At 42.7% G+C, this 13,350-nt stretch overlaps 2 protein-coding genes across 3 annotated transcripts; one reads left to right on the plus strand and one right to left on the minus strand.

Moving 5' to 3' along the window:
• Positions 1-1,127: 1,127 nt before the first annotated feature.
• Positions 1,128-2,007, minus strand: LOC4818171 (uncharacterized). Its single transcript, XM_001357237.3, has one exon. It carries the CDS (start codon positions 1,893-1,895, stop codon positions 1,149-1,151), a length of 747 nt encoding a protein of 248 aa, XP_001357273.2. The 5' UTR covers positions 1,896-2,007; the 3' UTR covers positions 1,128-1,148.
• A 2,162-nt stretch (positions 2,008-4,169) lies between these two features.
• Positions 4,170-6,972, plus strand: LOC4818028 (uncharacterized). 2 transcript variants are annotated; one of them, XM_033380353.1, is made up of 2 exons: positions 4,170-5,793; positions 5,827-6,972. In XM_033380353.1, exons 1-2 carry the CDS (start codon positions 4,339-4,341, stop codon positions 6,868-6,870), a joined length of 2,499 nt encoding a protein of 832 aa, XP_033236244.1. In that variant the 5' UTR covers positions 4,170-4,338; the 3' UTR covers positions 6,871-6,972. The 2 variants fall into 2 exon arrangements, with proteins under 2 accessions (XP_033236244.1, XP_033236245.1); XM_033380354.1 differs by having other exon boundaries at positions 4,171-5,793; positions 5,860-6,972.
• Positions 6,973-13,350: the final 6,378 nt, after the last annotated feature.

Raw genomic sequence — 13,350 nt, forward strand, 5'->3', positions numbered from 1 at the left:
TTTAGTTGAAATTATAATATTTTCAATCATATCTTTCATAAACCTTCCCAAATACTTTGATTTGATTATTCAGAGTTTGTGCCACGTATTTTTATACCCGCTACTCAAAGAGTCTAGGTATATACTATAAGTAAATCTCTATATTTGTATATTATTTAGAGAGAGATAGTGAAAATAAAAATACCAAAATAAAGAGAGAGCACAGGCGGCATATCGGCGCCGATAGAGCCTACAACCAAATGACAGGACCTATATATACATATACATTGATTTCTACAGGTATATATACATTTATATACATTTATCCAATCCAAAATAATTGCATTGGACATGCCAATGGGCGCCCCAGAGAGTGTATGCCTGCCGCATGAGGACGGAGGTCGGAGGCCGTGAGGCCTGAGGCCTGAGGTTGAGAAGGCGCAGGTTTTGTTGTCTGGTGTGACGGTGCGTTGACGTTGTCATCAAAATAAAAATTAATTATGCATTCTATGCATTCGCGTGCATTTGAATTGCTTTTGTTGTGTGGGTTTTGTTTGCTGTGTTACTGTCATTTCCCGCACTTTTTCGAGTGCGTTTTTGTGCGTGCGGCACGGGATTAATGTGGCATTAAAGCACAGTGCAGCGTGTCCACCCCGCCCCGTATGCAGTACTTTTTAGCAATCCCCGATTGTGGGAATAACTGTGGGGCAAATAAATTACATATATAATAATTAAGCAACAGCCCCCCACACTATTACGGCGGCGGGGGGGGCAGTGCAATTTTTGGGGGCACACACACACACTGTGGTGGCGCCACACTAAAATGCATTTGTGCATAGGAATTAATTACGCATAATGACAATTTGATAAAATTGAAAAATTACATTTTATTTCAATTGATTTATTGTAATTAAAAATTCTATAAATGTGGCGCCCTGTTTTCTGCTCTGTTCTGTTCTGTTCTGTACAGAATACAATTTTATCAGTTATTTCCATTTGGCAGCATTGTTATTGGATGATTTGTAACCCCATTGATTAGTCATTGGACAAAAGTATTCGCATAATTAGTCAAACGATATATTCATGGATATATTTATCCAATTTATTGGTTACAGAGAATCAACGACAAAGCAGGCAAATTTTAAACATCAACGAAAAAGTAATCAAATTTAATAGAAGAAAAACATGTGGGATATCTTCTCTTTAAGCCATTGAAAGAAGCCGTACTTTTTGGGTAGAACGACGTCCACAGGAGGCTCAACCTTGACCTCCTCCGGCTCCAACGACTGCTCCAGCTTCTGCTCCTCCTTCTGGTCCGTCTCTTCCTTCTTATTTGGGGTCTCCTTTTTCTGAATGGTAGCCTCCATATCGATGAAAAACGAAGCCGGCAGGTCCGTTCGAGTCACAGCATCGGCCATAGGTGGGCCAGCATCAGTGGCGACAGTCACCTCGTCCATCTGTTCTATGGCCCCCAGAAAGGCCTTCAAGGCCATGGGATTCTCGGGCTTTACGCTGACGCGGATCTCCCCGCCATAGCCAATCTTCTGGCCATCGTAGCTCAAGGCAATCTGACAGTCCACGGTGGTGTGGTACTTCAGATACATGACGTTCGTCTGGGTGAAACCTTTCAGATGGATCTTGCCGATGTCGTTGAAGAACCGATAGACCAGATAAGCCCGTTCGAAAGGGTAACCGCTGATGGCAATCCAGAATTTGTTGAGCTGCTCGCCGGAGTCATCTTTCTGGTCGGTGTCCTCCGTCTCTTGAACAGCAGCCTCCTCCTTTGGGGGTGCACCTTCTGGCTCCTTGAGGACCTCGCCCAAGACTGTCTCCAGCTGCTGGACCCTCTCCTTGTTCACTGGTGTCAAAAATTCATCAGTAGAAGGACTTTTAGGTTCCTCCGAAATGGGATTCATTTTTTTAGTTTTTTTTTTTATTTTCGTTTTTTTGATTTGTAGAAATTTCAGTTGCTTATGCGCTGGCAGTACAATATCGTCTGGGGTTTTAGTGGGTTTTAGTTGGGAAATGAAATTTAGGTTTAAAGAAAAGGTATACTGATGGGGGGGAAAATATTTAGAACAGACTTTCAAAAATAAAACGAAATTTCTCACCCAATTAGGAATTCTCTCACATCATGTAAAATAATTATTACTTATGATTTTCCATTTACTTTGATAAATTCACACCAGAAAACAACCTGACAAAGAACGTATAAACGATCCCTGTAAATACCAGAAAAATCAGCAATTTTCCATTTCCCATAGATAGATCACAGATCATTGGTTTTTATCAGGTCACGATATGATATAGATCTTTGATCTGGAAAGATTTCCACAATTCGCGGATGATTAACACCCGATGGATATCCCGTTTTTAAGTAAAGGATGGAAGATCACAATCCATCAGTTCGCACCTGAGTTCAATAGGGGGGTTCAAAGGGCAGCCGCCGGCACTACTGGCACTACTGGCACTACAACAAACAAATAAACAAATTAGAAACTCATTCGATTGTTAAAATTATGATGAGAACCAGCAAAGAGTACAGGTTCGTCTCCGTTTGAAGTCTCGCCACGGAAGCAGCCGCCTTTAATCTTCGATCGGCTTTATGGCCCCCACAATCGTTGCAACTGAAAGACACTTCCGTGTCGGCCTCCTTTGTGGCACGTTGTGGGTGGCAACACGCCCGGCAGCGGCGCCTCCAAGTCAAGTATTACTTGTATTTATATCATGGCTAATTTTTAATATTTTATTGAGACTTCTGGGCCTTTGAACTTCCCTGCGATTGGTGTATCTTTTCTTTTGGGGTTTCTGGAACCTCTAAAATTTATGTACAATCCCAAATACCTTTCCACAGACGCTGAAGCGATGCTCATAAATTGTTTAAAATTATGCGTAAATAAAGCAAAACCTCGTGTGTGTGTGTGTGTGTTCACCGCCGTTTGATGTTGTTGTTGTTGCAACGCTTTAGTGGTTCTTTTATTTGAGTGGAGGTGGGGTGTGTGCTGTGTGTGGAGCGTGTGGTGGGGTCTTCTTTGGTTTAACCTAAATCATATATTGATATTTAGTATTTCCTCGGCAATCGAAGAGTTTTCGTACACAAATTTTAGGAAGAAATTCATCGTTTAACAGAAAATGGAAATATCTTTGCCTTTAGAAGAGCAATTATTGGTACCCAGTACATGGGAATTTCGAATATTTTCCTTTTATTTTCACTCCCATAAAATTATAAAATTCTACGTTTTATTTGGAATAATTAAATCAAGCACCTTCTACCATTCGAGACTCTTTTTGTTCACGCGGGGAAGAGTTGTTCCTGGTGCAGTGGAAGGGGGGGAGTGAAGGTTGGAGGTCGTACGTCGTACGTCGGCGTCAGCGTCGGCGTCTCTCTGCCGCTAATTTGCCGGCAAAAGTTGCATGCATCGCGTGCTCCATTCTGCATTCGTGTGAGAGTGTGTGTGTGTGTGTGCTGCTTTGTTTGTGTTGGAGCGCGCGCGAGAGAGCGAGAGCGAACGTGAGAGAAAGACCATCACCAGAGAGAGAGCGAGAGCAGGCTGTTCGCTCTCGCTGTACTTCCCCTTTTGCAGAGACATCTGTTCCATTGCCAGTTTGTTCCACATATTGCCCCGTTATTTCCCCTTATACAGCGTCGCACGCTGATGCTCTCTCTGTGTGCGCTCGCTCTCTCTCTCTCTCGGTGGTGCTCTCTCTCTCGCCTCGCTTCGCTTCGTTTTAGTTTTGTTTCTTTCCCTTTCGCACCAACATAGATAGTGCTGTCTCCCTTGTGCACCCAATCGTTGTTTCTTTTTGTTTTTTTATTTGTTTTATTTTACTTTTGCTTTGCTTTTGTGTTTGTGTGTGTGTGTGTGTGTGTTAATTGTTGTTGCAGCTTAAAGAGGGTCGGCAGAGGGTGTGCGTCCCATTGTCATATTTTATTCGGTTTTTATTTTTTACCCTTTACCTATTTTTCTCTTTCTTTTGGCATAATATCATTGATGGAGTGTCAGGTGGATTGTAGGCCTGTTATAAGGTCTATAGATCAAAGATATCATGGATCTCTGTTGAAGATTAGATCTAGAATAGATTTTTATATATTAATTTTTATAAAAAACTATCAGAAAAATGTCAAAAGTTTGACAAAACAACAGAAAATATGGAAATTAAATTAAATATTAATTAAAATAAATTAAAACAATCATGATGTGAGGAATCCACCCGCCGAGACCTTGGAGATTCCTGTCCGTTAACATTCCCGGAAATCCTCACACGATTTAAAATCCATAATTCTGTATTTTATAATCATTTGGAATGACAGGTTCGGTAAAAATACGTTTCGACTCTTTTTACTAACAGAATTACAAAATGGTTTCCACGAATAAGATAATTGGCGCCCCGGAAATGTACGATTTGGGCCCTTGCCTCGACCGATACGAGCCCACGCCGGCCGCCTGTCGGTGTCACTATCGTCCAGCCGTGGGGCAAGTGCCTTCACCGAACATCCGAGCGCCGATCAAGAATTCACGAAGGAAAATAATTAAGAAAATGAATGGAGAACTGAATGAGAATTGTCTCACGGATAAGCAGCGTTGGTTTCTGATCAATCAAAGTATTATCTTTGCTCTGGGCAAGATCCTCGGACGACCGGCAGACGTGGTCTCTGAGTTTCTGTACTCCCTGACGCTGCAGAACTTTAGCAAGGTCCTCAATCCGGTGGGGCATCCCTGGAGTACGTGTCACGTGCCGCTGTCGAACTATGACACGTGCGATTACTACATGGGGATATTCGATAGCCAGGGGAACCTAAGGAACCCCTACCATCCCGAGTCGCTCAAAAAACTCATCCAAGTAATGCAATCCGTATTGAGAGAACGACCAGATGCGGATAATGGGGCACACGACGCGCTCTTTGGAGACGTAATCATGAGACGAAGACGTGGGAAAAACAGGGCAAAACGCGCCGGCATCGGTCCGGAGAGTGCTGCCCAGGACAGGGGCCAGCGGAGGATCCAGGAATCGAATGAAAGAGCCCAGGAGATGGCCCGAAATCTCAACAGAATTGGCACACATTGCGATTGGCATGAACACCGGGAGCGCAAGCCCCCAGAGTACGGAATTCCCTGCTTTGGAACACCCTTTGGCCCCCCAAATGCCTTTGGACCAGGCGCTGGGATCCTAACGCCCGACAGGGGCGACCCTTTTGGACTAAAGGGCTCGCTGTGGGGCAGAGGAGGACTCAACGGAGGCGCCTTTGGGGCCGGAAGAAGGCTGTCCGAATCTTTTAGTATCTCCTTCGATGAAACTCTTTTCAAGGGACCCGACGGCCAGGTGTTACAAGCCGATCAGGATGGTAGCGGAAGAGGATTTAGTAGGGACAGAAGACCAGGATCCTCTCCTCGCGGCAAAGAGCTTTCCTCTCTGATCGATGGCGTGAATAAAAAGACAAAGCTCACCAAGGACCTGGACACTCTGATAGATGCAGTGACAGGTCTCGACGTGGATCCGAAACAACAGAAAGATATTACCAAAAGCAAGCACCTCCAGCGTCGCTTATCGGATGAGTATAACGAGATTACGAATCCATCAAACAAGGACCTCAACCAGGACCTCGAGAAGGGAAAGGCTAAGGGAAGCAAGAAAGAGGGCAAAGATAAAGCCAACGGCCAGCAGAAGAATGGAAAAGGAAAACAGAAGGAGGGAAAACTGGATGGCTTCTCCAAAGAGGGAAAAGATGCAGCCGATGGTTACTCGAAGGATGGAAAAGGGGCAGCCGATGGTTACTCCAAGGATGGAAAAGGTGCAGCCGATGGTTACTCGAAGGATGGAAAGGCTGCTGCCGATGGCTACTCGAAGGATGGAAAAGGTAAAACCGATGGCTACTCCAAGGATGGAAAAGTTAAAACCGATGGCTACTCGAAGGATGGAAAAGGTAAAGCCGATGCTTACCAGAAAGATGGAAAAGGAGCAACCGGTGGCTACCAGAAAGATGGAAAAGGCCCAGCCGATGCTAGCCAGAAAGAAGGAAAAGGAGCAACCGGTGCCTACCAGAAAGATGGTAAAGGTGCAGCCGATGGCTCCCAGAAAGAAGGAAAAGATGAGTATAACGATATTACGAATCCATCGAACAAGGACAAGGATAACCTTCCAAAAGGGGAGAAAGGTGACAGAGGTCAAGCAAAAGGACGGCAGAAATACGGCAGTCAGGATAAGAGTAAATCGGCTAAAGATAAAGCCATTGCCAAAGGGGAATTCGGTAATCCGGCGTACCCCGAACAAACGGACAAAAACGTAGATAAAGTGCAAACGAAAGCCCACTTTTCATCTGAAATTAGAACATCTGAGAGCAAATCCATTGGCCATCAGAGAAATTCACAGGACTACAAACGGAAAACCCCATGGCCCGACAGCGATAATTTGGACGAATACTCTTCGTCTGATTTTAAGGAAAAAGTTAAAGCGAAAAAACCAAAGACCGATGAAGGAGGTGCCACAAAGTCCAGTAAAGCTGCCACAAAGGCCAAAGAGGCGGCCGCAAAGATGCCACAAATTATCAAGAAAAAACCAGGAAAATCCGGCAAAAGATATTACTACGGAGAACCAATACCCGTCCTTGTTCACGAACCCTTTGACAAAAGCAAATCCTGGACATGGCTGAGGCGCCACCCGAAGCCGAAAAGACTCGGTCCCGGTGGCAATGTCGCCACATCCGGCAACATCCATCGCTACCGCCGCAGTTCCGTGGAGAAGCAGATGGCCGCCGCCAAGGCCCGGGTCTCCGTGCACTCGACGTATTCCACTTACAGCGACACGTCGTACGGTACCCTGCCAATGTTCGGGACGAGTGTCTCCAATAGGAGCTCGAATGCCAAACAGAAACTTAAAGGACATTCGAAATGAAAGAAGTCCGCCTTAGATTTGCAGAGAATATTGATATTTTTGACACGATTGTTGACCATTTTGTACATCTGTCAGTGAAACATATAAAAATTATTAAATTAATATTAAATTTTGAAAAAATTTTGTGAGTTTTAAAGCCAGGATTTTATTACTAATTATTATTATAATTATTATTTTATGATCTAACTGATTTCAAAAATCATTGGGATGGAATAATTATTATAGATAGAATGCCGCAAAAATATTTCCCTGAGAGACGGCCATTTTCTTTTAGTTTATCAAACGATTGATTATAATCAATAATTATATTAACTTTAATTAACGTTCTTTAGATTAACTCTTTTCTGTAATACAAGTATATGTCCTTGAAAGGAAATTTAAAAAAAAATTAAATTTATTAAAAAAAATTAGTTTAATTCATTTTTAATTTAAATGTAATTTATATTTAAATTCTAAGACTTTTTTACATACTATTTGCGTATTTTTTTGCATTTATTACATATTTTGGTGTCTATATTTTGTATAATCTAAAGGATACCCTAATTTACGTAAGAAAATTATGTATCTGTGAGATACGTATACGTATCTTTTTCGTTTTTTGGTATTTTAGAGGTCTTGGATTTTGGTTTTTGATCTGATTCCTATATTTTAGTATCCCATATATACTTTCAGATCTTAAAATATTTATACACATAAATCTATCGATTGCATATCCAAAATTTCTACAGCCATGGCTCCATTTTGTATCTCTAAAACCTTTTCCAACCAACAAATGCATCCACAACGTTTTCTGTGGTTCTATCTCTCGTGTTTCCATTAAACCAATTAATCAAATCTCATAATTCACGAAATGGAAAAGCCCGGCCATAAATATGTATTTCCATAAACAACAGATCACACAATTTTTAAAAGAATATTCCAAAAAGTGAGAAAAAAACCCTAAGGGCTTACATTCGGAACAAACAAAATGGAGCAAAAAAAAGGCACACTATAAACTATTGTTGGGCTTTAAATTTGTAATAAAAATGCATTTACACCTAAAAAAAAAAGAAAGCGGAAAAAGCTCATGGAAAAGCGGATAAAAATATAGAATAGAACTGGGGAAAAACAAAAGGCAATCCAACACTAATAATTCGCTTTTATTGAGTGTTTCTGGTGCAATAAAAAACATTTTTCGGTTGAGGATTTCCCTGCCTTTTGGTTGCTGCTGCCGCTGCCGCTGCGGGTCGTAAAAGATTTTTTCGTAAAGATTTTATTGACCAGCAATGCAGGCGGTAGGCGGCCCCCCTCCAAAAGATCATGCAACGAACGGGTTGCACCGCAACGAAGAGGGAGGCCTCCTATTAAAGAAACTTAACGAGCCAACAAATTACTACACGTCATAAAAATCAAATCACAAAAATATACACAAAACACGCGGTGCTCGGGGCTCGGGGCTCTGTGGTTTGTGCTAAAAATATAAACACCGATGACTCGATGACTCCCCAAAAAAAAAAAGGGAGGCGACACGGCATGTCATTATCAAAATGATTTAAAAGCACAGTTGCGGTGGCATTTCAGGGGATTTCCCAGGGACGGGAGGCACCGAAGAGGAGGTATTGGAGGTCACAGAGCAGGAGGAAAAAATAGTATAAAATATATGCCACACTGGGAGAGAGCCAGGAAGGGTAAGCCACGCTGGGAGAGAGCGAGGCTAAGCCACGCTGGGAGAGAGCGAAGCTAAGCCACGCTGGGAAAGAGAGAGCAGGGTAAGAAAGAGTGGTACAGAGATCTTTGGATATTTAAATATTTTAATTATAAAATAAATATATAAAAATCCCTAGAGATGTATCTATCTATCTGTATCCATTCTATCTATATATCTTTTGAGGCTAAGCTCTAGAAATGCGACAACCAATAAACAGGATCATAAAACACCAGGAAACCAGCCACTACCGACTCCTTTATCCGTTGAAAAGTCACCAGGGACTGCACCATCCTTTCAGAAATGTCTAGCTATTCCTATCATGCTTTCTCCTGTCAAAAGTGAACTCTATGCCACACCCACATCCTTTCAGCGGTCGCTCCATCCAGCGCCAGCGTCAAATGTGAACGAGTATGTCGCCTGTCAGCCACTGACATCATAATAGTGTCGTTGTCATCAGCCAGAGAGGACTGTGCAACCAATGCAACATACAGAGGCACTCAACTGCCGCCAAAAGGAAGAAAAACGCAGCCCGAAAAACAGAGGCTCATAAATCAAAAAGAGCGAGAACCAAACAAAAACAATTAGAAAATGTTTGGGCAAAAACTAAACGCAGATCCAGAGATTCAGCAGGAGGATATATGCCCCATATGCCAGGCATAAATAAACGATGATGCATGCAACCAACGAGAGAGAGAGAAAGGACACGCAAGGACAACGACAACGACAACGACAACATTTCATCAACGCCAAACGAGCGAAACGTTTATCAACTGCTCAAAAGGCCATTAAACGTGTGTGTGTTGCAACATCAACGCCCCCCAGGGCAGTAGGGGCTACCACCAGGACGCAGGGCACCACAGAGCAGCAGCAGCAGGACGAGGACGAGGACTATCTGGCAGGACATTCATCAAACGATAAATTGAGTGAATGACTTCATGATGGCGCTGCAAAAGGGGCGCACTTCCCGTCACTTCCGCTCAGACAGACACATGGAGATGTTGCACGCCACGCCCACTCGCACAGTGCCACCCATTTTGGTGAGTGACTGTCGGACTTAAATTGCCATCACATCCTCGAACGTCCGGCGTCCGGCGTCCAGGCGCTTGGCAATTGTTTCTCTCCTACGATTGGAGCTCCTTCGTGTGCCTCCCTTTTGGCCGGCTCTTTTTGGCTGATTTTCGCCTGCACTTTTGCACATCCTTTTGTCTTCAGTCCTTGTGCAGCAGCCACGTCCTGGCCAGCCTTGTGGCAACATTCGTCCATCTATCCGTTCGGCCGTTCGTCTGCTCGTCCGTTCATCCTTGGGCCACATTCATCATTGGCCGCTTGACGTGACGTTAGTGTTTTAATGGACTCCCCACTTGTCTGCTTTGATCACTGGCAGAGGACCCACACATCCTTCAGCCGGTGCTGCTGCTGCATTGTTTGTCTACGTGTACAGAGTGTGGGGGGGTTTTTTATGGCTCACCGAGAGTCATTTGCATCTTTATTTGGTGTCCAAGGCGCGAGGGCAAAAACGATTGTGGGAAAGTGCACTGAAGTGGAGGAAAACGGAAATATTGGCAACAAACTTGCAGTGGAATCCTTTCATTTAATGAGCTTATATTCCATCAACACATCATTCGCGACTTCCGTGACATTAAACCAGGCGAGTCGAGACGAGTCGCCGCATTCGATTTTAATCGCTGCTAATATAAACTAATTGGCATACTTAGCCGTCCCCCTCCCCCCGCACTATTGGAGGCTATAAGGCCGTAAGCAGGCTGTATGCATGGCATCTTCCCATCAACGACAACACACGGCCTGAAAATTATCTAATGAATTTTCACTTAATCCAAATCAAAATGTGCCGCACATCTCTTGCATCTCTTGGATCTCTCGCATCTCTCGCATCCGTTTGCATCTGTTGGTAGGCATCTTTTGCTGCTGCTGTTGTTGTGTCGTTGGCTGTCATAATCCGATCAGCCAGGCGGCACAGGCGAACATGGCCCCGTCCCAGAGGGGTCCCCAGAGGGGTCCCCAGAAGAGGCAGGCAGCCACATGGAGCAACAACATCAGACGATGACTCTCTGTGGCTGTTGGCACCCAAAAGATATGATCTGTGGCGATCTCCTCCGAGATGCTGGGATGCTCTCTCCTTCTCGTGTCTTCTGTCTTCTGTCTTCTTGTTGATATTCATTTAATTTCTTGCTTATAATTCGCATGACAGATATTCAGGCATAATTAGAGATTAATTGTTCTATTCATAATTGGTCTTGAGTTGAGATTTCTGCGGACACGACGAAAATTACAGTCAAGGTGTGGGGTGACTGGGGTGAACCCAACTGTCAGAGGGCCCTCGCCGAATGACAGCAACAGTTGCCTATTACGAATCATATTTAATATGATACGAGTTGTTGGAATTAGTGGCAGAAATAGTCAGGAGAAGCTACAGAGGAGCTAGAATGAAGTGGGCCTCATTGAAAACTTTGAGGAAGTTCCATCTTTCAGGGAAAGATGCTAAATGATGGCATATAAAGTTGGATGAATGAAGCAGCAGATACAGGAAATATTTGCATTTGTGCCTCCACAAAAACGTTCGGGTTTTCGTTGAAATTTTTAAAGGAACTTCCAAACTTGTATCTGGAGATCATTTCTGAGGAAGTATCTAAAAGGAACAACGCTTATTGTGCCTCCACAGAAACGTTCCTGGTTTTCACTTAAATTTTTAAAGGAACTTCTAAACTTTTACCTAAAGATCTCGAAATCTGCTTTATTTTAACAGTTCAATCATTTCTGAAGGAGTATCTATAGGAATCAACGCTTATTGTGGCTCGATAAAAACGTTATTTCTTCAATTTCCACTGGAACTCCAAAAGTTTCTTCTAGGAAGATTTTCTACGAACATTTCCAGCAGTTCTAAGCATTTTTTTATTGGAAAAGTTGTCTTCAAAGCATATTTTGCGACTCGACAAAAACGTTTTATATATTATTTCTAACGGAACATATAGACTTTCTTTTAGAGATCATCCCAAATATTGCTTTCTTCAATCTTCAAGCATTTTATCTATAAAAATATATATTCAAAGCCTTTTTGTGCCTCGAAAGAAACGTTTTTTCTTCAATTACGAATGGAATTGGTACACTTTTGGCCAGAGATTTTTTCTTTAAAAATATAATGCCCGAACTCGAAAAGTTTCTTCTAAAGATCATCCCAAAACTACTTCTTTAAACATTTCAAGCATTTTTAAAGATCTTTTCTCAAAGAAATAAGCTGCAAAGTGTATCTGTGCCTCGACAAAAGCGGTTTCGAATGTATGAGCTTCAATTTTGAATAAAACCTAAAACTTTCAAGCACTTTCTAGTATATTTTTGCCAAGAAATAAGCTCGAAAACCGATGTATCTGTTACTCAACAATTGCATTTCCAAAACAATTTGTAGACAAAAAAATTGACAAGACATGGACATGGACATATCCATAGGATATCCTTGGCCAATTCCTCGTTGTGTTCTTGCGTTGTGTAATTTGTGTTATTTGCCCATAAAGTTGATGGTTCCATCGTTTGTTTGACATTCCGCAGGACCGAACAGGACAGGACATGCCCAAAACGAGGAGGGGGCAGGGGGAGAGAAAGGACTCCCGCAGCAGTAGCATATTTTATTTCTCCTAATGACACAGTGCCCGCACAAGGACCCCGAAGGACCCAAAAGCCAGACGAAGGAGAAGCGCACATAAAATGTGAAATTTATGCTCGGGCTTTCCTTTGTTTTTACTCAAATCGTACATAGATTATACAGGAATTATGACGAGCGCGTGTCTATCCATCGAGCAGCAGGACAATGGACGGCGAGAGCTTGGAGGACGGTCCTGGGTCCTGGGTCCTGGGTCCTGTGTCCTGCGCGCAAATAGTTTTCATAAATTAATTTTATTTCGCTTGTGGAGCCATCATCAGAGGGAATGTCCTCGCAGGACATTGCCGGACTCCTCTGTTTTTCCAGACACTTCAATATTTCTTATTCCTAATTGTGCGACAGTTTTCTCTCGTTTCTCGTTTCTAGTTTCTCGTTTAGCTTTTCGTCTTTTTTTTTTTTTGCTTGCCCCCCAAAAAGTTGACGTAAATTAGAGCACTTTGCGTCGATTTGCAACGATTTTCGGGAGACAGGAACGGGGAACAGGGAACGGGAAAGTTATGTTCTGTATCGCAAAACCATAAATATTTATATTTATGGCAAACAGGGAATGGTTATAAATTGGCACAGAATGGACGGAATGTGTCTAGAAGTTTTTGGGGATCGGTGTATTGGGGGATTCGGGGATTGGATTGGGGATTCGGACAGCGTCGTGTATCTCTGGATTTTGTCATTTTTTTGTGGATACGTCAGCGAATTTTGAAGAAATGTGTGGCATACTGTGCATATAGATGATGCTCTGTGGGGGAGCTACAGTGGAAGGTCTATTGGTGGTAAGATTTTTGAATGGGAAACTACGGCTAGGTGGGTATATCCCTTGGTGGGAAAAATACTTACTTCAATAGGGGTATTCGTGAAATAATTGATTTAAAAAACCTTAAAATAAAGCACGAAACTCCTTAACCAATTTATAGCTAGCTTTAGTGGATCTAATTTGTGATACTAAAGTTTCAACCTAACGAGGGGTGCTGCTGCATGACGCGCGACCTTTTATTTGAATAATTAAGGAGGAGAATTATATTTAAACTAAAGTAAATGAGCAAAAAATACATACAAATTAATCAAAACTTCTTCATAGTCTTATCTATATTTTAATCTTAGATTTATCTGGTATCAGATTCGT

This window comes from Drosophila pseudoobscura, chromosome 4, assembly GCF_009870125.1.
Source record: "Drosophila pseudoobscura strain MV-25-SWS-2005 chromosome 4, UCI_Dpse_MV25, whole genome shotgun sequence".
Classification (NCBI taxonomy): domain Eukaryota; kingdom Metazoa; phylum Arthropoda; class Insecta; order Diptera; family Drosophilidae; genus Drosophila; species Drosophila pseudoobscura.